The following is a 25,763-nucleotide window of genomic DNA, read 5'->3' as shown; positions in this document are numbered from 1 at the left end:
TGGGAAGAAAGGCACAGCTTTCATATTAATTTATATGTTTCCTTTTGAGATGACTACAGGAACTGCAGTGTATCATGTTTAGATGCAGAACACAGTGAGATGTCAGAATGGAAGTGAACAGTTCCTGGAGAAACAGGACGTTCGGGACAGAAGTCCATTACCTCCATCACTTGGTGTCTGAGAGGGTTCTCCTCCCTGTCCATCATTACAAGATCTGCCTAGTTTGCCATTGCAGGTAGTAAAATTTGCGGTGAAGAACAAAATGTTTGCAGAGAAACAGGATGTTTGAGCTCCTTCATCAGGTCTGCATGCAACACAAAGTGTTCCGTGTTTATACATTTGATGTAAAATCACTCTTGGAAAAGGCTTGTTTCTCTGGAAACCTTGTGTACCAGATTGCAATTTTTTACAGTATGCAGCTGCAAAACAACCCTAACATTGCAATACAGGGCAGGATGCACATATCTGAATCTACATCTATAACTATAGTGCATATCAACTACTCCCTGGAATCTCTTGAACTTCTGCAAATATTTAGTATGTATTCTTAGAAAAATAAAAACATGACTGGAACATGACTTTTACTTCAGCGTCTGTGTGTGTGTGTGTGTGTGTGTGGAAGGCTTTCATTAACGAGCTCAGACATATACGCCATTGCTGTTGTACAACTCAACTGCAAACCCTCTTGGTTTTTGTCCCACTGTTTATTCCAGTAATCATTAGAAACATGTACCATGACTGCAAAAATAAACTCACCGACATCATCCTTCTTTTATTGAAAATGAATAAATGAATTTGATTTCAAACAAAAAAAGTTACTTAAAATCAATTACAAATAAATGACAGCCATATGTGGTATTCCATAACAGGAGAGGAATCCTGTGTGTGATTGGCTGGATCACTGTGACCATAAACACATGACAAAGACAAACAAATGCATGATGACCACAAGTAAAGGACAAAATTTACACATAAATACTAAGAAAGCATGTAAGATAGAGGATATATAGTGTTTCTCTATGAAGACTATTTATTCTTGAGAATAAATATATAGGCTTCTGTGCCTGTTTTAAAAGAAATACCCCCCACACTCTCATTCACTCACTCACACTCTTTCACACGCGCACACACGCGCACACACGCGCACACACGCGCACACACGCGCACACACGCGCACACACGCGCACACACGCGCACACACGCGCACACACATAAGGAGAAGGTTAGTTCCGGACTTTTTTAAATGGTAACCTGTTAATAGATTAAAAAGGTCTTCTATAGCTTTATGAAAGCTGGAAACTCAAGCTGCTGAGACAGGCTTCCCAATAAAATGTTAAGTACTCTCATAGGTTAGTAATTACTAAACTGGAAAGAAAAAAAAAAAAAAAAAAAAAAAAAAAAAAAAAAAAAAAAAAAAAAAAAAAAAAAAAAAAACACCATATCCCTGTAAAACCAGTTAGAAAATGTCCGTTATTACCAACTCTATCAGCGAAAGTGCCCAAATATTTAACCCATTGATAAACACAAGGGTAAGTCCTTCATTTGTCAAAGCAGAGCAAGTGAGCCTGTACACAACACACGCAGGACAGGTGGATGCCGTGTCTGCTCAGGCGCTCCGTGGTGTCAGACGAGCTCAGATGAGGTGAGTGGTGGAGCGACTGAAAGTGTGGTACCTCCTCTCAAACGCCGAGGTCAGGTTGACCATCGACGGGGAATGGACAGCCTAGAGAGAATGACTCGGGGTTATTTAGGGCCAGTGAGTTTCTGCGCGTCCGACTTCATTTCTGACCTTCATTTCGGACTCCTTACTGAGAGCCCCACTGTGAAGCTGAGAGGTCCACCACTTCACTGTTCCTCTCTAGTCATGGCCAGTTAGCTCTCAACTTGAAGTGTCGTTCACAAAGTGACCGTTTCAATTTAGAGTTCCTCTCTAGTGAGAAAAACCATTTAAGCAATTGAGGGAGTGTTTTGTATATGTGAAAGGACGTTCTGCCATTTGCCCCCCAGGTGTCTGCTGCCTTTAACGCCCTGGGGCTCATTTGCCCCCCAGGTATGGGCTGCCTTTAATGCCCCAGGCTGCTGGTAGTGGGCAGGAGAGGAACAGGAGGAGCTGGTGAACACGTCTCAACACCACACTGAACCTTCATTAACTGACCAAACAACTATAACTACAAAGGGACAGACATTCAACTCACAGTACTTGTCTAACCCCAGCTTTAACCACCAGATATACCTTAACACAATCTTCATGTTCTCACAAACACACACACACCCTTGTGCACATCCTCCTTCCCTGCAGTAAATGTAAATGGCACTAGCAGAACTGCGTACATCACACAGCCAGTGCCAGAAGGGCCTCAAAGGAACCTTCACTCGCCCAGTACAGCACCCAGTCCCAGCAGTGGTCGGCCCACACGGTTCACGCCACCCATGTTTGGAGAACCAGAAAGCCAATAGCTGGTTCATAATGTCAGCATTATGTTTTGGGTTTTTAATGCATCTAATAATTTTAACAGAGACAAAATTGCTAAAGTTGGACATTTCATAAACATTGTTGCTGCCTGCAGGGTCTCAGCTTAAGCATCCTTGCATTTGGAACACGTCAACTAAACAAAATGTCCACAGGTAATCAAAAAACTAAATGCCCCATTGAATTGGCCGACCACTAGATCCAAGAACATCCAAAGAGAGGATGATGGGAAGACATTAGGCTCTAAAACCCAAGCAGGCTGAGCCGACATGTATTCTGACAGGTATGAGCAGACAGACCAGTGTGGGCTAAAGTTAGTGCCACCACGCTTCCCAAGAGTTAGCATTAGTGAGGGGGTCAGAAGCACTGTGCTCACAGGGGATGGCGCCCTCTAGAGGAGGGTCTCCTTGCGCGGTGTGTTCACAGCCCTGTGCAGCTCCCGGCAGGGTTTCGCTGCGTGGGCGTGGCCTGGGTCGAGTACTATGGACGGCACTTCCGGGGGGTTGGGGCGTGCGCACAAGGGCACCCTGGGACGTGGTGCGTTTGCGTTGTCCAGAGAGTTGGAGCGCTGCACCGCTGCGTTCTTACCACAACCACTCATGCTCAACGTGGAGGTCGAGCGACACATCTACACACACACACACACACACACACACACACACATATATATGCAGAAACACATAAGAATACAGGTCCAGTAACGCACACACAGACACTACAGATCAGTAGCACCCCTACACCACAAACTGGACCCCAACTTGGAGCTGCTGCTCCATCACAAACACGAGCTCCTAGATCTTTACTGTTGAAGACAACACATGGTGCAAGTTTTGCTGCGATTCTTAGAACTGGAGATCTTTCTAATCTCTCTGCAAACGATGTCAGGAATGTGGTGACTGGGGACACTCATGCAAACAGGGCTACAGCGGCACAGAGGACCATGTCCACAGACACGGAGGATTTTGCTGTTGGGGCTCTGTCCAGCGAGCCTGTCCCTGCTGTCTGCAGACCAAGGTCACGTCAGGCACGTGGGTGCAGGCTTACGCAATTAGACTGGTCAGAGACCAGTGAGCAGGACAGGCCAGAACTGGCCAGTTGAACTGGAGACTGGAATGAACCGCTATAAACTGTTACAACTGTTCACCACCATGACGGCCCTGGGGTGTCGCCGTATGTTCATGAGATCTGCTGGCCTCCAGCAGTGAACTAATGATTCAACACTGCCACATGTCAGTGGACATTATTATGGCTTAGATCTTGTTCAGCACTTGCAAAGTGTGACAGCGGTCTGATCACGTTCATGGTCATTTATTAAACGCTACAAGCTGGAAACACACATGGGCTAAAGCCATGGACACACGCGAGATGTGCTGTCATGTACCTCCGTAACCAGCGACAAGTTTTCTATAAATACATCCAAGATTTCACAACCATTAACGTTTCCTAAACTATCATGTTTTCTTCAATATTATGTAGTTTTGCACCTACTATATTTAAGACATTTAACTACTGAAACAATTCCACTTCTATTAAGATGTTTCCTAAACCATGAAAACATTTCTATAAATACCATTAAAAAGATATTACCATCATCTACAACTAGACATTTGTGGAACGTACAGAGATTAGGGCACTATCAGATCTTCACTATACAATCATCGTTGCTAAATGAATCCACGATAATATTAGGGCACTATCAGATCTTCACTATACAATCATCGTTGCTAAATGAATCCACGATAATATTGTCTTGATATCGAAAGAAAGCTTAATCAAAATGTGTACAAGACACTGCCCCTTTAAGAGAAGCCAGCGCCCCTTTAAGAGAAGCCGGACCCACCAGGGCTCTGTTCATGGAGCAACTGTGTGAGTGGAACAGTGTTTAAACAGAGCAGCAGACCAGATCCAGCAGCTTCAGCGAAAAGACGTGTGATGTGCGTACATGACCTAAGACGAGGAAGTAATGACTGGTTAATATATTTGAACTGGACCTGCAAACATTTACCTTCGTTCCTGATGCTAGATTCACTTTTAAACCACAGTGGACATCCTCACCACACCTCTATTCCCCATAACCAGGGTTGAGACACTCAACATGCTTTTGGCAAAGTTCTGAACACAGAGAATGTTGGTTTACTGTACGAGTGGCCCATTCTGTTTTCTTGTTCAGTTATTTGGCAATACCCAAATTATTTGGTATGGTATGACATTACCCACAATTTGTTAGGCGAGTCTTAAACAGAGGGGTGGGCTGGTTTTGTGGGGTTCCTCCAGCACGGGGGATAATCGCAGGTCTCTTGAAGAGCTACAACCCACAATATTCGTAATGCTCACTGGCCAGCACAAGAGAGCTCACCAGCCCGAGACCCCGCCTCCCAGCCTAAGACCCCGCCTCCTAGCCCAACGAAGGAGTTTCATATCTGGTAGTTCAGGCAGTTACTCGGGTTTACTCACTTGATCATTCTTGTTCGTCCCAAGACATTAGGACAAGTAAACAACTACCAGTCAAAGAAACTGTGCTGTAATTGTTCAATTAATAGGACTTCCTTGCTTTGAGAGGAAGACCGATTTCCCCAGTGGCCTGCTCTGGGGATTTGTTACATGGTCTCACTGCATGACGTGAACACCTGACTTCCTCTTGCCACACATCATGCACTTGCTGGTTAGTTGGAACACAACCAGATATACAGCCTTAAAGTGAACGTTTACCTGAATAATCATGTACAATCATAACTATGTCGTGTGAGACGGACTCACAGCCAGTGTGGAGGTGCTGGTTATCCGAGCCATGTGTTCTGGACCAGGACTCTGGTCATCCGGAGTGCCTCTGGCCATGAAAGCCCTCTGGATCACACGCTTAGGGGTTTTGGTGAAAGAGAACGCCCTGGTGACCTGTAAATGAACACACACACACACACACACACACAAAGCTTGGCTGGCGTCCTGCAAAACCTCACACTTCACAAGACGCATTGTAAATATGAATTTATAACACTGGGGAGCCAAACACTGGAGCGAGGAGAGAAACTCAGACATGATTCTGCCGAGTCTCAAGCAGTCAGGACATTTACAGAGATCCTTTAACCTGCTTCACTCTCTCTCTCTCTCTCTCTCACACACACACACACACACACACACACACACACACACACACAGCGTGTTTTGCTTCACACAGAGCTCCATCTCCAACACTACCTTTTTGGATGTCTTTTTGATGGCCCTAGACGCCCGACTCAGTGTGCTGTCCATGTCTTTAGTGCTCACTTGAAGGGTGTCTGGATCAGTGCACTGAATCAGGTCCTCCTGTTTCAAAACAGTCCAATATTAAATACAACCTACAGGCACTTTGCTGGCATTTCAAAATGCAAGGCTGAAATATCAATACCAAGAGAGACACAGCAAGAACCAGAGACAGACAGAGAGAACACGGAAAGGAGGTAAACGTCACCACCTAGTGGATGACCCGGGGACTGCAGCTCGGCAAGGTGGCCAGTCACCTGCAGGGCTGAGTGAAGCTTGCTCTTTAATTATCAAAGGAAATATATACATCTGTCTGACTGGAGCCAATTACACGTGCTGTTTGGCAGGTCCAGGCCAGTGGTTGTGCGTCAGGGCCAGAGACCTGGACCGCATCAGTGTGGAGAGGTGTAGAGTTCAAGCACAATTCTGCTCCTAATTACATTCATCTGTCTGCCAGTTTAAGCACAGCAGGTGGTCCAATTGGATTAACCAGCACCAAACACACCAGCACACGCACCACCCGCGCGTGACAGAAGGAATACAGAAAACTAAAAACAGCATTATTAATGCATGCGCGCATGTGTGTGTGATATATAGATACATATATTATATATATATATATATATATATATATATATATATATATATATATATATATATATATATATATATATATATTATTATATGTATATATATATATATCTATCTATATATCACACACACGGTGCGTGTTGGCAGGGTGGCGTGGGAAGACACTCACCGCGTCCGCACGGCAGATGGTGTTGGCCACTTGGCGACACAGTGTCTTGAGCCAGACGGACTTGAGCGTGTCGTCCGTGGCCAGCTGAAAGCTGAAGAGGAGATTCTCCTGCTCGGTGGGCGGCCGCACCACCAGGGCAAACGCATTCTGACATTCTACACACCCACAACACATCACACACACACACACACACACACACACCCACAATACATCACACACACACGTAAAATTAGGACAGTCATGATACGTGGGGCGTTTTAGGGGTCAGCTAATGGGAGAAATACAAAAAACCAGGAGTTCTTGCTGTGTGTGTTTCATAAAGGTTAATTTTGCTGTTGGTTGACCAAGTACGTCCGTGCAGCCCCTGAGAGACCAAATCAACAACATGTAAGATTGGAAATAGAAGGCCGCTCCCGAGAGTCCTCGCGAGGCCGACTGTCATGTAGGGGCAGTCCTGCAGGGGGCAACATGTACCCTTTACTGTCAGAGAGGGAGAGAGAGAGCCTTCTTCTGTGCCAGGGCCGACCAGGTTGGCTCAGGCATTTCAATCTTCTCTCCTCCCCAAGCCCCAATTTACTTCTTTGAATCTCCATTATCCAGCCAGCTTGTGTGCAAAGTTCATCAAACTCAGGAGAGGAAAATATTTTCCTCCTATCAATTCTGGCCTTTCCAGACTCTGCCGGGTGTTAAGCGTCACACAGGCACAAGGGTCCTGCCTCCCACACAGAGCCTCTTAACTCCAGAATCATGCTGCTGTCCCTGGATCTACTGTGACTGCGAGAGGAACCAGCAGCTGCTGATAGAGGCGTTTGGCGAGGGTCAGGTTTTAGAAGAACGCAGAGAGGTGCGAGTGCTTGACCACAGAGCTTCAGTGCAGCTTAACTGACCCATGATCCCGGGCCCCCACACTACTCAGCAGGACACAGGTGTGCAATCACACGTGTGATGTGATGACGGAGCAAAAACGTGTGTGTGTGTGTGTGTGTGTGTGTGAGAGGCTCCTCACCCTCCGTGTCACGCAGGTCCAGCACGCGTCTGATCTGAGAGAGCGGCATCAGGGCGATGTGTTTGAGCTGAGCGGGCGGACGCACCTGTCCCACGGGGCTCTTAAAGGTGTTCATCACCTTATGCCTCTTTCTGGCAATCTGCACTCACAGACATACCGACAACAATAAGCCTAAGGCCACAGAAACATACAGTAGCCCTGTGTGTGTGTGTGTGTGTGTGTGTGTGTGTGTGTGTGTGTGTGTGGTGCTCGGCTGACCAGGGGCCCTTTAATCAGGTTTATGGGCAGCAGCAAGTGACGATGGGGACAGATAAGAACACGGAGCATCTCCACGCATGATTGAAGAGCTGGAGACCCAGATTACTCCTCCCTCATTAACAGACCACAGCTCCTCCCTCACCAACCAAACACCACCCAAGTCAAAGAACATGGGGGTGAGTGCCAATTAATGCTGCACTGTGTGTGTGTGTGTGTGTGTGTGTGTGAGAGAGATGGGGGGGGGGGCCAGCCAGTTGGGTCTTAAAGCAATGGCTGTGTGGATAAACACTGAAGTCAAATGGAAGAAAAGAAAAAAAAAACATTTCATGCAAAGTAAACAAAGATTAAAAATTGCTGTAATGTATCTAATGTTCCTGTGTGAAGTAAAACTGTATTTAAACCCTTCCAGTAAATTATAGAACTGCATCACAAGCAATAAAAAGTTTTTGGTGAAGGTAAATTTGCCTCTAAGCAGTCGTTGAAGAGGAAGAGGGAGACGTGTTCTCCACGGTCACAGGGCTCGTCTCCCAGAGCAACCGTTTCTACTCTGTGCACCAGACTGCGGTGAGACGACAGCAGATTGGCCTGTAAGACACACACACACACACTTATTCGAGGCCTCTTCAGACACATTCTCTCCAGTCGATCCTGAACAGCCAATCAAATCCAGCTCTCCACAGGGGCCTTTAAAGAGCAGAGGAGGGTGATGTCCCGCAGCAGGACAAGCAGGACACCCAGAGCAGACGGTGGTGTCATTTACTCACAGGGCAGCCGTCCACTTCGTAAACCACGTCAAAGATCTGCTTCTGTCCTTCCGTCTTCCTTTTGTCTTCGTTGATGTGTCTGCGGGCGAAGCGAGCAGATGGTTACAGTGAAGCAGCAGGAGGAGGAGGAGGAGGAGGAAGATGTGCGAGATGAAGACGTCGGAGCGGCTGCACTCACGTCATAACCTCTCGGAGGGACTCGATGGCCTGCTGGAGTGTCACCTTATCCGGACTGTCGTCACACGTGTGCTTCTTAATGTCTGAGAGAGTCCGGCACGGGAAAGGGGAAGCGTTAGGACTGTCTGAGACGCACACACACAGCAGAGAAAGCAGGCGCCCACAGGTGTGTGTCTGGCCGAGCAGGCATATGCACGAGTGTATGTCTCGTGTGTGTGTGCTTTCCAGCGTGTGGTTGTGTGCGTTCGAGTGCGTGTTGCTCACCATTAAGCAGGAGGGCCACACTAGGGAGTCTCTGCACAGGGCGTATGAGCAGCTCCACCAGTGTCTGACGGCCACACTCCGGCTTGGCCTGATTGATCTAGACGGGAGTTGAAAGCCAAACACAGAAGAGGCTGAGAGAGACCCAGCAGGAGCGCCGACACGTTAACACGCACACCTTCAAAGCACAGACGCACTGCGCATCCGAGACGATCGTTAGGGTGCTTGGGCGAACCTTCAGGAAGGCGTGGAACCTTGGCTTCTGCTTCTCACACCTCACAATCGTCTCCTTGCTCATCTCGAAGAAGTTGACGAAGGGCGGGTATGCCTTCACCAGCTCCCCGGACTGAGCGGAGAAGAAGAGGGTGTTACCGGAGGCTCCTGGAGATCAGCACTGCAGAAATGACGCCACGGATACTCACGTATTTCAGAAAGATGTCACCGACACTCTTGTCCTCCGACCAGTCCACCAGCAGCTCTTCCAGATCCATCTGACAGAAAAGTCAACGTCAGTGCTGCCCCCCTTAACACAGCCCCGCCCACCCACACACAGCCCCGCCCCCCCATACTCACCTTTATCCTGGTGTGCACCTCATAAATGTCTGGGATACTGCCAAAGATGGTCTTGATCTCCTCTTGAGCCAGGATGGGGCCTCCCACCTGCCCCTCCTTCTCCAGAGGGTATTTAAAGAGCTGAAGGACAGGCAGAAGGGCTCAGACGTGATCGCTACAATGCTCAAGTCCCGCCCCCAGAGCCACACATGCGCCACTAAGAGCTTCAGTGAATATCGTCCCAGTACACGTCACTACACGCCAACCCAGGGCCCAGTGCGTCAGTGCCTGAGGGTCAGTTGTGTTATGCAGCTGTCAAAACTGCAATCTACAAATCACTGATGTGCCATCTTCCCTCCCAGTGTGTTCAGGGAGCTCGTGTGCGTGTGCTCGTGCAGTGTGTGTGTGTGTGTGTGCTCGTGCAGTGCGTGTGCACCCGGGGCTTGCGCTACAGGCCACTGGTATTTGGATGTAGAGTGGCCTCTACTGACCATTTCATTGTAGCACAAATCTAATTCATTTTCTCCTTCGGTGGTTCAGAGTCCAGTACACCATGATAAGGCCACAGGCAGGCCCTACAGACTGTGTGTGTGTGTGTGTGTGTGTGTGTACCTGCAGGACCGTGGCCAGAATATCCACGTAGTTGCTCTCGGTCTGGTAGAGCTCCTTGGATACCTGCCATCTTGCCGACTGTTTGGTTGGAGCTGGAGTGGAGCTTTTGGAAGGTTTGCCATTGTCTGGGACGCAGGTCAGACACAGAGGTCAGTACAGTGGCCACACTAGCCCCTCAAACATGAGCTTATTACAAAGCACATGGAGGTTACAGGATTAAGATGCGTTAGAAACTAAATCTACTACAGTGAAATAAACAGATTTCCATTTTCACTGGGGGTAAAAGCAATAAACAAAATAAATGATGGATGCCCAAACTCTTGCTGTGAAGTATGTGTGCTAGTATTCTCTACGCGTCTAGAAGGGTGGACTTTGGACAGGTGTGCTTCACCTGTGGGGTCAGCCTGCACCAGCAGGTTAACTCCGCCCAATGGGGAGGAGTGGAGCAAGCACCTGAAACTGCATGTACTAGCCCTGCCCCCTGAGCTGCGTGGGCGTGTCCAACGCTTGTCCGGCCCACCTGAGCTGCGTGGGCGTGTCCAACGCTCGTCCGGCCCACCTGAGCTGCGTGGGCGTGTCCAACGCTCGTCCGGCCCACCTGAGCTGCGTGGGCGTGTCCACCGCTCGTCCGGCACACCTGAGCTGCGTGGGCGTGTCCACTGCTCGTCCGGCACACCTGAGCTGCGTGGGCGTGTCCACTGCTCGTCCGGCACACCTGAGCTGCGTGGGCGTGTCCACTGCAGCGGGGTGCTGGTGCAGTGGAAGTGCCCGTCTCTCCCTGTCCTGCTTCTGTTCTCCTTGACGGTCTTCGCTGGTCTCCTCTGCCTACACCTGCTCTCAGAACTACACTCTGCAACAAAAGAGTGAGCTCACACTTACCCTACACTACCCTGAGACTGCCCACTCACTCCCTCACCCACCCTACACCCCCAACGCCACACACAAACAGCCCCTCTGTGTGACAGTCCTCTCCAGCTAGTCTAGAGTGCGGTCCAAACCCGAGGGGTGAGCTTGAGGGACCTCTCGGCCCTTTACAAGGACATGATGTCGGATAATGAACGAAGAACCTGTGTGACAAAACGTTAAACCTCTCTCTGCCTGCGTATGTGTCTGACCTGTCAGAGCTTTGCAGGTGTCGGGGGTGTTGGAGATGTCCAGCAGGGATCCCATGGACAACGAGTGCTCGGCCGAGGGCCTCTTGCGTGGGGGGAAGGGTGAGATCTCCGTCTCCTTGGTGATGTGGGCCAGAGTCTCACGCAGGCGCCGCCGCTTCCGGCTGCTGGTGGGCGTGGTCAGGGACAGCATAGACTCCGCCTTCCTCATGGCAGGACTCTCGGACTGAGGGAGGAAAGCTGGTAAAAGCCCCACCCAGAGACGCTCTGCCCCACTGCCATTCAAGTGCTGCATTTGCGTTACCTTCTCATAGGAGTACATCGATTCCCCCGCCCGGGCGTCCATCTGAATACTCCCCCAGAACCACTTGAAAATAGAGGAAATAAGAGCCAATAAGAACACAGAATCAAAAGATAGAACTGAAATGTGCTTTGGTTCACAGCAAAAGACCAACGCAGGAGCAGCCCAGACTGCTTACATGACATGCCTGCCAACATTGTGGCTTCAGTCACACTCGGGCGTGCGCGGTCTCACACTACACGGTGCCAGTGGGCCATTCTTCTGGAAGAAGCACCAGCCCCTCACCTCCTGTTTGACGACGTAGAGCCTCTTGGGCACGAAGGGCAGCTCTTTAACGGAGTTCTCCTCCACCACCAGGTGCGTACACTTATCGTCCCCCACTTCCAGGAAATGGCCACCTACGGTACATGACGGGGCCACACGGTGACCACAACATGGACGCCCCAATAAAACGTGGACAGCTTCCTTCATCTAACTCAACTGCCAGAGTTTCTGAGCATGGCCAAAATTAAGACATTTCAGAGGTAATTTCGGGCCCGCTGGGGAAACGGCTTTATATAATGGCAGTAAACAAACACGGCTCTCGGGCTCTACAGGATTTGACCTTTCAATCCACTTCTCTCAAAGCTTGAAATGGACGTGTGAAACATTTAAGACAAACCAACACAGATCTCAGAAGAGCTGAGAAGAGGAGGAGAAGGGATTGCAGAGCGTGCTCTGTACCATGTTTCAGGGCCCTCTCCTCCATGTTGGACTTCTCTTCCTCGGAGAAGCCGATGAAACTCAGGACACAGTCCTGGAAGGGCGGGACCTTGAAGGCTGTGCGGAAGTCCTCGTCCCCTGCGTGGAAATGTCTGCGAGAAGAAGACTGGAATGAGCAAAGACCTCTAAAATCCCCACAAGCCCACACTGCCAACCAGCCACGACCTCACTGCATACTCACATGTCATCCTTGCGATCCCAAGCTTTACGAATCCAGTCTGGAGTGAGAATGGGCGTCCCCATACACACAGCCAACTAAACGGAGAGAGAGAGAGAGAGAGAGAGAGAGAGAGAGAGAGAGAGAGAGAGAGAGAGAGAGAGAGAGAGAGAATATATCAGGACATCCACCTTGTTCAGAAGCAGCAGCTGTGAAACACTGGCACCCTTGTGGACGTGCCGGTCTGGGAGTGTGTGGGGAGCAGGTCAAGCAGACCAGGAGGCAAACGTCAGACTACTGTTGCCCTCACACCTTAAACATCACCAAGTGTTCTCACACATTTCCTTCAGAAACAACACTAGACTGCATTTTAACAGTCAAGAGAGACAGAGTGACCCGGAACTGAACCCAGCGGCACCAGCTGCGGAGGCGACGGGGTCAGGAACCAGACCCACCCTTCTCTCTGAAACAGCAGCACACGACTAATTAACACTGCGTTCCTTGAACTGCATGTCCACAAAAGGCCAGGCGGAAATTTGCCTTCACATGCCAAGCGCAGTGGCACAGAGCCGCCGAGAGGAAGAGGAGGACCAGGAGGAAGAAAGCCCAGAGAAGAGAAGCACTCCTGGACACTCTGGGGGAGGAGCCATCCTGCTCCTGATAATAAAATTCAATATGGTCGTTCAATATGGTGAATGGTATGATAGGACAGTCAGGCTAGCCCCAGACAATTCTCAAATAGAGCAATAAAATGATGATTGGATAAAACCAAAATGGAGTTAGTGAAGCCCAGCTGAATGATTCACACTGCTTCCCAACATCCATCAGTTTAATCCCTGCTCCCTATGGCAGGCCCGGGCGGAGCGCTGGATTACACACCCTGTACTTCTCCCCATGGGTAGACTGGGCCACCAGGTGGGTCACTTTAGTGCTGAAGTCTTTACGGATGATTCCACCCATATGATGGACCAGGTTGACCAGGTTCACCTATGAAACAACAAGAAAACAAATAAACAAACAACAATGGAGTCTTGGTCCTGGAAGTGTCCGTGCGCGACGGCATGAACCTGCGGCCATCATGGACTCACCACTTCATCCTTCTTGCGGAAGCCGGTGAAACACAGCGATACGTTCAGCATGGTGGTGGAGTAGAGAGGCCGGGACGAGAACGGAATTGGCTGTGGAGCGGAAGTGGGCGTGGCCACACGAGTGGGCGGGGCCGCAAATGGATGAGGAGAGGGGACATTAGCACAAGCCTGGGAAACGCTCCAAAATGCAAACTGCGGGGCTCTTATTAATCCCAAAGGGTAATTCATGAGCAGCTCAACCCATCCACACACACACCTATTAAAAACTCTCACACATAGAGCAGTCACGTCAAAGACAACAGATATACAAGTCAACAGATCAATATATGTAGGTCGGGAAAAGATCGATCCAAGCACAGCTCAAACATTCACTTATTAACAAACAAAAAAACCCCAGCATTTAACAGCTTAATAGTAGAATAGTAATTTGTTCTGCTAAAGGTCACATTACAGCCTACCTGACAACTTTACAGTGAATTCACTGAACAAAATATGATGTGATTGCCTAATAATTACATATTACAACAATACAGCACTCCAACATGACAGTGTAACATAACTGACTAATTTACATCAATAATACAGCACCCATTAACGTTACAGTGTAACATAACCGACTCATTATGATATATGCTCATATGCTCTGCTGGAGGCTTCTATTGGTTTACTGTCCAAGAGCCTCCCCCCTCCCAAGCCCTCCACTCCTCCCAAACCCTCCTCCTCTCTGTGCTCACCTCATCCCTCCCAGCACAGTGTAGCACCACTGATGGTCCCACGATACGACTGTCATTCTCGTACAAATAGCTGTAGTCAGGGGACTCAAAGTTCTTCAGCACAAAGACCGTCTCAAACTCTCCGTTTTCACCATCGCCAAATTCCCTGACGTTGTCCGTCTTTACGAAGGGAATGTTTATGTTCTGATGGGATGAGAAGACAAAGTCAGAGGAGATTTTCAAAGAGACAAAGAAAATGCTGACAAAACATGAAACAACAATTCTGCTCATAATAAAATGCAACAACTTGACTGGATTGGATTAGACCAGAGAACTGATTTTCTCTCTGATTTGTCTCTCTGAGGTGTACACACAAGAACACCGTCTAGTTTGTCCAAGTCCAGTGTAATCGTATCAGCACTCATGGTAATCTGTCCATGTGCAATCAAAGCTGTCCACTTCCCACGAAGAGCAGCGTAGCACGTGTTATTGGTTGTGAGTGGGACATGATGGATGTGATAGACAGACACACACAGAATGACGGACATGGGACCTTCTGTCCCAGACAAGAACGTCCTGCTGGAGCGGAGGTGTTCAGGGTCACAGCAGCACCTCACAACACACAAATACAGCAGCCCAGGTTCATCTCGAACACTCAGCAAAGCCCACCACCCCAGAGACCCGTGAAGATTTTTTAAAACAGCTTCAATGTATGCAAGCATTAATCACCTAACAGATTAGCAAACACAATTGACACACAGCACCAGATTAGAGACCACTGTTAGGAATGGGTCCCCCCCCCCACCACACCGTGTTAAATGTTATGGTTTCGTTCAGTGTTACACCCCACCATGCAATACACCCCTCCAGCATGCAAAGACCACCGTCTCGCACACATACCATATTCACTATAGATTTGATCAATTTTTCGCGTGACTCGGAGCCCGGGTCCCCTTCTTTAATCTTTACCACTGGGACCTCCATTACTTTGATGGCCTGTAAAAACGGAGCATTCAAGGTCAACCCAGCAACCCGGGGTAGACGAACTGAGCATGTGCGGTTGGATTGGGGGAAATCACATCAAAAAGGAAGGTTGCGCTAAACCCTACAAGAGGCGCAGTACCCTACAAGGGCCTTTGGCAAGAAAATGGCAGAGTACACAAATACAGCGCAAGCTTCCTCGATTGCTTCCAGGCTTAAGAAAATATGAGCACTCCTTTAACCACCGGATATGATGAAATATTTATTGACATAGCAATCCTAATGGATTATAATAATTTAGGGTTCTTCTCACTGTTTATTTACCCAACAGCCCTAACCCTCAGCCATGCACTCTCCACAACACAACTAAAAGGCTTAAAAACTGTCCATAAGAGAAAATTCAGAAGCCTCCATTCAAATCCTCCGACAGCTCCACTCCATACCCTGAAATACGCCACACTCTTATTCTGTTTAGAAACCCTTGAGGCGGGGAGACTTAACTGATTTATAACTGAAATAATGGCAGTGGTTACACCGTAGCAAAAAGCTGCATCTTATCCTTCTATTGCTCATCTCTGAATGCCCGCCATGAAATTACAGATGAATGCATTAGACAAAAATAAGACAACCTGTGGGAAGGTACTGCTAGTTTCCCCTTTGCCCTAGCACTCACAAACGCCCTGCTCTGTTTTATTTGTAGCGACTCGGAGGGAGACTCAGATTATCATGTGTACGGTTCTTCCATAGAGGTGAGAAACCGAGCAGCTTCCTGCCGCGGGTCCTCACGGCCAACACTGAGCAGGCGGAGACATGACGATCCCAACTCCTTTGTTTATTTCATAAAGAGGAAGGAGAAAAGGGGCTTCAGCCAATCACTGATGAAACACCGCCAAAAACAGACAAGCCCCATCTGGCAACACAGCCAGTGGCTAAAACCTGCCACTTAACTCCTGTGAGCACTGACTGAGACTGAGATCTCAGTGAGATCTTAGGGCTCCACCTGCTCCCCGTAGGAGGGAATGATGTCATACAGATATGAGAGAAAACATGCTGACAACTGGCTCACCTCTCGCTTCTAATCATAACAAATGCATTTTATCGGAAACCATGTTACGCAAGAAAAAAGTAACAGTGTAGTAATGTAACCTGTGTAAAACCTAACCTGTGCAAGTACCTTGGATGATTTACTGCACTGTTACATTTTAAATGCCATAAAGTATTTGAGAAATAAAATTCACCCCTTAAACATGATGTTTGGTGACATACTGACTTTCAAGATGTTTAAACAAATAAGTAATGCTTTCTTTATTGTTTATTCTAATAATGAATGACCCGGTTTATTTAACCCAGTCTGACAGTACCAGGCCCGGTCTCTCTGCCTCACATGCACTCCAGCAGTAACTGGTGCATTCATGTGTTAAGTGCTTTTCTGACAGCCATTCAGACAAACAACCATTTTTATTTTATCGCCATAAAATAAATATATATACTCCTTTCTATATATAACCAAATTGCAATAAATTAATCATGTAGAAAAATAAAAACAAATACAAGTGTGATTATTCTTCCAGTGTCGATGTGTGAACTGTATAGAGAATTTGTCCTTCTACTGGGGAAGGCGGGGCTTACCTCAAGAGCCTTGACAAGCTCCGCCTCATCACCTGCCTCACCCACCAGCACCACCCTGGTCTCCACCCGCCGCAGCATTTCTGAAAGAGGATTCAAAACACCAGTGTAAGCACATCACAGGACATACAAACACTGCCATACCAACAAATACCTACAAGTTTCTCTGTTATGATCTGGGGGCATGATAACGGTGGGGTCCAGACTAAAGACAGCGTAGTGGATTTCACAAGTGTGGACACGTGTAATAGACCTGGGGAAACCTCACTCACCGGCAGCATCGTCTGAGATGAGACCCGGGAACGTGTGGTCCTTGGAGATGTCTGCAATTCTGGAATCACACACGGACGAATCGACAAGCAGGCTACGGGCCATCCCCAACGTGACCGAGCTGCTGTCAGCCATGACGGCGTGACGCCAACCGTCTCCGAGAGAGACCCTCTGGGGATCCAAAAGAAGGAAAGTGAGTCTACAAATCCTTAGCAATGAAGGGAGGACAATAACATACATACATGTTTAATAGGTAGACATATTAAAAACTAAGGAACAGAAACACTTTGCTTCTTGCACAGCTGATGAATGATCTCCAAAATGTCATGTTTCTCTGAAACATGTGTATTTCACTACAAATTTTTAAATCTCTACATATCTTACCCAAGCACACTTCAGTTACCTAACCTGGATTCTTGGAATCTTCTTTCTAGATATGTGTGTATACATATATATATAAACTGTACCTAAAGAGATACATCTTTAGTACATCTATCTTTTGTCGATTACTGGACATGTACATGTATTCTGACAATTTAGAAGCAAGTTGTGGCATAAACAAGTTCCCTTCATAGCTGTTAAAAAAAAAGAATCCCTATTTGGAGAAAAAATCGTGTTGCTTTAAAATTATGCATATTCACATTTGAAGGTGAATTGAATGTTTTTTGTCTCTCCTAGTTAGCTGAACTAAACTACCGCACCCACACACACTTCACGTCTGTATCCAGGCCGCTACACGCTTCAACTAACACAACGGCAGGAAATCAAACACATACATCTTCAACATTTCATTTATTTCAACAAAACAGGTCCAAACCGCGACACCGACGTGACAGACAACAGCAGTGACAACGAAGCTAGCAGCGTTAGCAGCGTCAGCTAACCCAACTATGAGCAGAACAGCTGCAGCTAGCAGCGTTAGCAGCGTCAGCTAACCCAACTATGAGCAGAACAGCTGCAGCTAGCAGCGTTAGCAGCGTCAGCTAGCCCAACTACGAACAACACAGCAGTAGTTACATGTGGACTTACATGAAATAATAACCTCACCGAAACCCGGACTAACAGTGTGCGGTTGTAATTCGCTGAAGGACTCGTGAGCCGCGTCCACGGCGTCAGGGGGCCGAGGTGTAGAAGGTTCCAGCGGGGATGAAGACGGGAGTGAAGGGCGGACACAGTCAACACGGCTCCACGCGCTCAACTGCTCTCAATTCAAACCTCACGGCAAGCGCAGCAGGACGACGCTGATTGGCTGAGGACCGCGAGACTGGTGGAAGTAGTATTACCCGGACTCTGATTGGCTCTTGAATTCAAACGCCAACGCGCTGCAGTTAGTATTATGGCAGTATGTTTTTGAGTTTGCATTATAGCAGTATGTATCAGTTAGTATAGTGGTATGTGTTTGAGTTAGTATTATAGCGTTATATATTGGAGTTAGTTTATAGCGGTATGTATTAAAGTTAGTATTACAACGGTATATATTAGAGTTAGTATTATAGCGGTATGTATTTGAGCTGGTATTATAACAGTAGGCTATATATTAGAGTTATATGTATGTGTGGGTTGTTCCTTCAATTACAAGCTCCGCAGGGTATTATACTGCAGTGTCACTGGAAAGAAAGACTTTCCATCATCGTTTGTAGTACTGTAATCATATTACAACTAACGCGCAATAAATTAAATCCAGCTCAATAATGCTCTAAAGTACAAAAAAACAACATTTATTTTCTCAATGTGAAGTCAGCTGCCAAACAAAGATGTTTGTTCCTGCTTGCTGGGTTTATACTAAAACGATCACAGACACTAGTGCCAGCAGATGGGCTATTTTAAAAATTATTACAAACACCAAATTCTAAAGAAGACAACGTATTTTAATAGAGCTACAGTTAAATCATTCATACAACCAATATAATCTGTGAAATGTGAAGATTTCTGAAAAGCAATTTCTGCAGAAAGGAACTTGGGAGTCGTTCTTTCCTGTGATGACCAGAGTCATTACGTGGTTCTCAGAACAAAGCAGGTGGGTCAGTGTCTCACGTGAAGGTGCAAATTTCTATAAAGAAAAACGTAATCTATCAGACGTGTGTTCAATGATGTTATTTCAATTAGAGCTTCATTCAAGGTGAGTATATTATAAGTATATTATGTGAAATATGTGAAACTGTGAAAGTGCATAAAGCAATAAGTATGTGCAGAATAAATATTCATTAGCCCATGGTGTAATTTCATTGCTCTTAAAGAATAGAATCTTAAGCCAAGAGACACCACAGGACTGATCTCTGAAAAACAAAATTGTATATCTCCCTTATCATTACAGAAAGAAAAAGGCAATTTTCGTTGTCTGTCTATCTATCTCTCTCTCTCTCTCTCTCTCTCTCTGTCTCTCTCTCTCTCTCTCTCTCTCTCTCTCTCTCTCTCTCTCTCTCTCTCTCTCTCTCTCTCTCTCTGTTGTTGTTGTTGTTGTTTTACAAGAGCACCTTTTGGGAGTCTGGAGGTTTGTTGAGCTCCAGCTCACCAGCAGGATGGTTCCTGAGGCAGTGATGAGTTCCTCACAGGCTGTCTGGGACTGGCTTCAGAAGGGCCTCCAGAAACCCTGCCCAGCCTGAAGGACACACTAACGTGCGTGTGCCAGGAAGGTATAATCCCCCCCCCCCCCCCCCCCCCACACACACACACACACACACCAAAGCCTCTCTCTGAATGTGTGTCACATCCAGCCCTTTATGCTGAGTGCTCTCCCGTCCTTATAGTCACGCTGAAGCTTGAAAGGCCTTCTCTGTAGAACAAAGTCTCCTGAAGCAAGCCTTGCCCCGTGTCCCTTCTGTCAGTCTCCTAGTCTCTTCCAGGCTCGGCTGACACGGGCTAAACCACCATGTGGCAGAGATGCCCGTTCTCCCACAGAGCTCACAAAGTCACCGCTGTCTTTCTGACACATCAAAAGACTCTCGAGCACCCAGATTTCCTTTGGGGAATGAAAAAGTGTTTACTGTTTGACATGAAGACAGTCACTCTTTTGCCAGGGCATTAACGCAGCAGGCACACCGGTATCTCGATCTAGCAGGCATCTCCAATGCTAGTGCCATCTTTCAGAATCATCATCTTTGCTTTCTGCAGAAAAAAGGGTGCAATTAAATTGACACTGGCTTTGTGTTTTATTACGTTAACCATCAGAGTAGCTTAGTGAATGAGATTCCTCACTAATATGTTTTGGCACTTGGAGATACTTTGCCTTCCAGCAGATTGGAGAATGTTCATCTTTTCTATATTAAGCAGTCCATCTGTATAAGCAACAGTTCTTAAAAAAAAAAAAGTAAATCAATCAATCAAAATCACCCAAACAGGAGTTTTATTACACTGAGGAAAAACAACAGCTCAAGTTTGGTGTTCTAAGAGCAGCAGCATTTGAGCTGTTAAACTTTATTTGTTTGTGACAGACAAACTGCGAGATCAGGGTTAAAACACCAATTGATTTAAATCCAGGTTTAAGTCCAACATCAGTCAGTTTAAATCCAGTTCTGATCAGTTGATATGCTGCATTGGGGTGTTAAAATTGGCAAACTGCAGAGATGCACTTCCATACAGCGCTAACATGATGGATCTATGAAAAGGTCATAAACGCAGTCTTTAACATTGCATATATATTTTTTAAATTGTAGAATGTAGAATGTAATACATACTTATCTCTCCACTGATACTGACTGTATGAAACATTCAAATTTGTCTTCCTAATAAATAACAGTATATTAATAACAGTATATTAATATTAATGACACCTCAATAAACTACACTCTACACTTATTTTTTGTGCTTAGAATTTGTCATAAAAAAAGAATAACACAAAAAATATTACTGAAGTGATATTATCTTGGGAAAATCAAAATTAGAGTCTCTTTTTTAAAAATCCTTTGGACATTTTTAAATGAATTTCCCTTTAGTCTGTGTTCAGTGGGAATGTCATTCTTACGGCATGAAACGGTGTCAGTTTTTCCAAATAATTCATTCTGACTGAAGTAATATAAAAGAATGATGGCCGTCATTTATCTGATTGTTTACCTGATAATTTTACCTCTCATTTTATCTCTTGTCCAAAAGTTGAATCTTTTAAGCTTGCATGACAAAGAGTGTAAAATATCCAGATCCGATCACCTACAGCAACACTTTGTGTTCTTACAGTACATTTGGACTACTTATACAATCATGAAATACAGATTAAAATATTGAGAAGATTGAATAAAATAATACTTAAAGGTAAACTAGGGCCTTGGATGAATACATTCAAAACAAACAAAAGAGTTTTGAGAAATAGTCTATGCGTAGATGAATGTTTATATAACAAACAAAACAATATATAAAAAGCTCATAACCCTTATATAATACACATACAGTTAAGAGTGCTATTTTCAAAAAGTGCTGCTTTCCTGACCAATAAATTGAAAAAAGTAATTTTCTTACAATTGCTATTTTTTCCATTTCAGTGAATTTGATAAACAAACAATATATTGACAAAGAAGTAAAAAACATCCAATCTATGAGAAAATTCTGCAGGGTAATTTTCAGCAGGACGTAGTTGTAATGTGATCAGGCCTCTTTGGGTGGGACAGTGGGCGTGGTAATGGGCGTGGTCATGGGCGGGGCAGCGCTTGATGGGCGGCCATGCTGTGCAGTGCCTACCTCTCCTACAATTCTCCATCATCCTTTTCACCTGGTCATGGTAAGGCAAGGTGACTGGTTCATTAGGCCTTGCACTGACGCCAGTAACTGAAACCTGTCATAGACACTGTCCTCTTTGATGAAGTGATTGAACATGTTGTTTGTCATCATAGACACAGCAGATTAGCTGACCACAGCCAGTGGCGATGGCTGATTGGCCGACCACATCCAGCGGTGGCAGCTGATTGGCCCACGTCTTCCAATGCAACTGAAGAAGCTGCTCCAAAGGCTAGACATGGTGGCAGTAGTTCCCAGTGCGTTAGCATGCCCCCTGTCAGTGTGGCTGGGAATAGCAGCAGAGTGTGCTGGTTCGTCCTGAGCAGCAGTATTCCCACGTTGCACACACGGGAACTCATGGAAACGTGGGGCTATTGTAAGACAAGTAAAAAAAACAGAAAAACCCAAACCCAAACCCGGGGCCCATGTTCAGGGTTCAGACGAGTGCTTCACGACACTGTCCTCCATCTCCTCAGTGTCTGTGAGTGCAGCGGTGCACAGGTCGCTGAAGATGTCTGAAAGAGGACAAGAGGAGAAGTAGGTCACCTATGGAGGCGTCTGGAGATGTGAGAGCACAGGGAGGAGCCAAGCAGCAGGCAGGTGTAGGCGGGGCCATTACAGGAAGACTGGGCTGTTATACTCAGAGCATCAGTCAGATAGGGCAAGATGAAAATACTAGTCAAGCAAAATAATAATGATATTTATCATGGCTACAAGGTCAAGGTCAAAAGTACAAGGTCAAAAGTAACATCAGACCACTGTAAATGTTACAGCAATGTGTAGAGAAAACAGCACACAGTGCTGGAGGCTGGTCTGAGGAAGCACCGAGTCTGATGGATCTGAGCAACACACCCCGCTCTGATTGGAGAACCAGTAATCCTCCATAGCCTTAGCTAAGCCAGTCAGGAGCCAATCAGGAAACTGCAAAGCAGCTCATTATGACACGAGCAAGCAGAGTACTGTGAAACAGTGAACACTGTAAGACAGGCAATACTGTGAGGCAGTGAACACTGTAAGACAGGCAATACTGTAAAACAGTGAACACTGTAAGACAGGCAATACTGTGAGACAGTGAACACTGCAAGACAGGCAATACTGTAAAACAGTGAACACTGTAAGACAGGCAATACTGTGAGACAGTGAACACTGTAAGACAGGCAATACTGTGAGACAGTGAACACTGTAAGACAGGCAATACTGTGAGACAGTGAACACTGTAAGACAGGCAATACTGTGAGACAGTGAACACTGTGAGACAGGCAATACTGTGACACAGTGAACAGTGTGAGATTGTGAGGCAGTGAACACTATGAGGCAGTGAACACTATGAGACTGTGAAGCAGTGAACACTATGAAGCAGTGAGTACTATGAGGTAATGAACACTATGAGGTAGTGAGCACTATGAGGTAATGAACTCTATGAGGTAGTGAACACTATGAGGTAGTGAACACTATGAGGTAATGAACACTATGAGGTAATGAACACTATGAGGTAGTGAACACTATGAGACTGAGGCAGTGAACACTATGAAGCAGTGAGCACCACAAAGCCAGAAGGAAGGACTTCATGCCAGAGGGGTCGTCATGCTATACAGGTCGTGCTATACAGGTGTTCATCTGTACTGTATCTGAGCAAAGGGGGGTGCAAGTGATCTCCATACTACACATGCCCCATAATACACATGCCCCATAATACACATGCCCCATACTACACATGCCCCATAATACACATGCCCCATACTACACATGCCCCATATTACACATGCCCCATACTACACATGCCCCATACTACACATGCCCCATACTACACATGCCCCATATTACACATGCCCCATATTACACATGCCCCATATTACACATGCCCCATATTACACATGCCCCATAATACACATGCCCCATATTACACATGCCCCATACTACACATGCCCCATACTACACATGCCCCATATTACACATGCCCCATATTACACATGCCCCATACTACACATGCCCCATACTACAAATGCCCCATATTACACATGCCCCATACTATACATGCCCCATACTACACATGCCCCATAATACACATGCCCCATTCTATAACATGCCCCATAATACACATGCCCCATTCTATAACATGCCCCATAATACACATGCCCCATTCTATAACATGCCCCATACTACACATGCCCCATAATACACATGCCCCATAATACACATGCCACATACTATAAAACATGCCCCATACTACACATGCCCCATACTATAACACGTTACAGTCGTCTACCATCAGGACAACATGGCTTGTGTAATGTTGAACATGCAGTGTGTTTGGAGCTGAGCTCAGTGGGGGGTGATGTGAGGGTCCCCTGCACCCCCTTCATCTCCACCCTGGATGGCTTAGAGTGAATACCAGTGTTACTGTAAGAGACCCCGCCCCCTGCTGCTGGCCGCAGGGTGGTGGGCGGGACCAGCCCTGTCTTCAGAGTAATTAGGTTCTTGACTAGCCTAGAACATGAGAGAGAATATGAGCTTTAATGGCAGAGATAAAACAAGGCCTCAGGGGCATTCGCAGGGTCACCATATCACCATATCACTGACTGCACCATATCACTGATACAGGGTTCATCCTTGTCAGCGTGCAATGCAGGTTAACTACAGGCATATTCAGTACGACTTTGTGGAAACATTTGTTGATTGTCCCTGGCCTAATCCTCCATCTGCATCAGAACCCTGGGCTGCTTGAGTGAGGACAGCTCGGGGGAGATCAGCTCTGACAGGGAGATCAGCTCTGATAGGGAGATCAGCTCTGTCGGGGTGATCAGCTCTGTCGGGGTGATCAGCTCTGATAGGGAGATCAACTCTGATAGGGAGATCAGCTCTGTCGGGGAGATCAGCTCTGATAGGGAGACCAGCTCTGACGGGGTGATCAGCTCTGACGGGGTGATCAGCTCTGACGGGGTGATCAGCTCTGTCGGGGTGGTCAGCTCTGTCGGGGTGGTCAGCTCTGTCGGGGTGGTCAGCTCTGACAGGGTGATCAGCTCTGACATGGAGACCAGCTCTGTCGGGGTGATCCGCTCTGACAGGGAGACCAGATCTGACATGGAGACCAGCTCTGTCGGGGTGGTCAGCTCTGACAGGGTGATCAGCTCTGACAGGGTGATCAGCTCTGACATGGAGACCAGCTCTGACGGGGTGATCAGCTCTAAAAGGGAGACCAGATCTGACAGGGTGATCAGCTCTGATGGGGTGATCAGCTCTGACAAGGAGATCAGCTCTGAAAGGGACACCAGCTCTGACAGGGAGATCAGCTCCGACGGGGTGATCAGCTCTGACGGGGTGATCAGCTCTGACGGGGAGATCAGCTCTGACAGGGAGACCAGCTCTGACGGGGTGATCAGCTTTGTTGAGGTGATCAGCTCTGACAGGGAGACCAGCTCTGACGGGGTGATCAGCTTTGTTGAGGTGATCAGCTCTGACAGGGAGACCAGCTCCGACGGGGTGATCAGCTCTGACGGGGAGACCAGCTCTGAAGGGGAGACCAGCTCTGACGGGGAGACCAGCTCTGACGGGGTGATCAGCTTTGTTGAGGTGATCAGCTCTGACAGGGAGACCAGCTCTGACAGGGAGACCAGCTCTGACAGGGACACCAGCTCTGACAGGGAGATCAGCTCTGACAGGGAGATCAGCTGACTGAGAGACCAGCTCTGACAGGGAGACCATCTCTGACAGGGTGATCAGCTCTGACAGGGAGATCAGCTCTGTCGGGGTGATCAGCTCTGTCGGGGTGATCAGCTGACTGAGAGGCCAGCTCTGACAGGGTGATCAGCCCAGACGGGTCTCTGATTAACTTCAGTGCCATGCTCCTGTACTGGCAGGCTTAGGTTCCTACATCACCAAATTTGGGAAGGGAACCTACAAACACCTGGTCTATATGTCAGAATGAACATGTGGAAATGTTAGTCTCTCT

At 47.1% G+C, this 25,763-nt stretch overlaps 2 protein-coding genes across 15 annotated transcripts in view; both read right to left on the bottom strand.

Annotated features, from left to right (window-relative positions):
* Positions 1-724: 724 nt before the first annotated feature.
* ect2 (epithelial cell transforming 2) lies at positions 725-18,339 on the bottom strand. Of its 7 annotated transcripts, XM_077023388.1 has the most exons (27): positions 18,140-18,339; positions 17,113-17,281; positions 16,844-16,923; positions 15,134-15,229; positions 14,255-14,437; positions 13,521-13,610; positions 13,312-13,419; positions 12,457-12,530; positions 12,237-12,367; positions 11,799-11,911; positions 11,517-11,579; positions 11,216-11,438; positions 10,660-10,950; positions 10,101-10,225; positions 9,510-9,629; positions 9,359-9,427; positions 9,172-9,282; positions 8,940-9,036; positions 8,677-8,758; positions 8,499-8,577; positions 8,200-8,319; positions 7,477-7,615; positions 6,471-6,625; positions 5,666-5,773; positions 5,228-5,362; positions 2,847-3,098; positions 725-1,723 (listed from the first exon to the last, which is right to left on the bottom strand). In XM_077023388.1, the coding sequence occupies exons 2-26, from the start codon at positions 17,243-17,245 to the stop codon at positions 2,862-2,864; spliced, it is 3,162 nt and encodes a 1,053-aa protein (XP_076879503.1). In that variant the 5' UTR covers positions 17,246-17,281; positions 18,140-18,339; the 3' UTR covers positions 725-1,723; positions 2,847-2,861. The 7 variants fall into 7 exon arrangements, with proteins under 7 accessions (XP_076879503.1, XP_076879505.1, XP_076879506.1 ...); XM_077023390.1 differs by lacking the exon at positions 2,847-3,098; XM_077023391.1 differs by lacking the exon at positions 10,660-10,950.
* Positions 18,340-20,443: 2,104 nt separating this feature from the next.
* Positions 20,444-25,763, bottom strand: part of mcf2l2 (MCF.2 cell line derived transforming sequence-like 2) — a 64,425-nt gene continuing 59,105 nt past the window's right edge. For 5 of the 8 annotated variants that reach the window (XM_077023381.1, XM_077023379.1, XM_077023380.1 and 2 more), the window contains one exon: positions 20,444-24,301. In XM_077023381.1, coding sequence (XP_076879496.1) covers positions 24,067-24,301 — 235 coding nt within the window. In that variant the 3' untranslated portion in view covers positions 20,444-24,066. The remainder of the gene's footprint in view (positions 24,302-25,763) is intronic. The other 3 variants (XM_077023382.1, XM_077023383.1, XM_077023385.1) reach the window with 2 other exon arrangements.

This window comes from Brachyhypopomus gauderio, chromosome 12 (assembly GCF_052324685.1).
Source record: "Brachyhypopomus gauderio isolate BG-103 chromosome 12, BGAUD_0.2, whole genome shotgun sequence".
In the NCBI taxonomy this organism is placed as follows: domain Eukaryota; kingdom Metazoa; phylum Chordata; class Actinopteri; order Gymnotiformes; family Hypopomidae; genus Brachyhypopomus; species Brachyhypopomus gauderio.
Note: the sequence above shows the minus strand (reverse complement) of the source record. Positions and strands in the feature narration are given on the sequence as shown.

Excerpts from the sequence above, each read along its gene's own strand:
- ect2 (XM_077023388.1), bottom strand. The coding sequence starts at position 17,245 with ATGGCTGACAGCAGCTCGGTCACGTTGGGGATGGCCCGTAGCCTGCTT. Across the intron at positions 13,420-13,520 it reads TCCGCAAGAAGGATGAAGTG|GTGAACCTGGTCAACCTGGT; the intron begins GTGAGTCCATGA and ends GTTGTTTCATAG. Across the intron at positions 7,616-8,199 it reads TCTTCAACGACTGCTTAGAG|ATTGCCAGAAAGAGGCATAA; the intron begins GCAAATTTACCT and ends CTGTGAGTGCAG.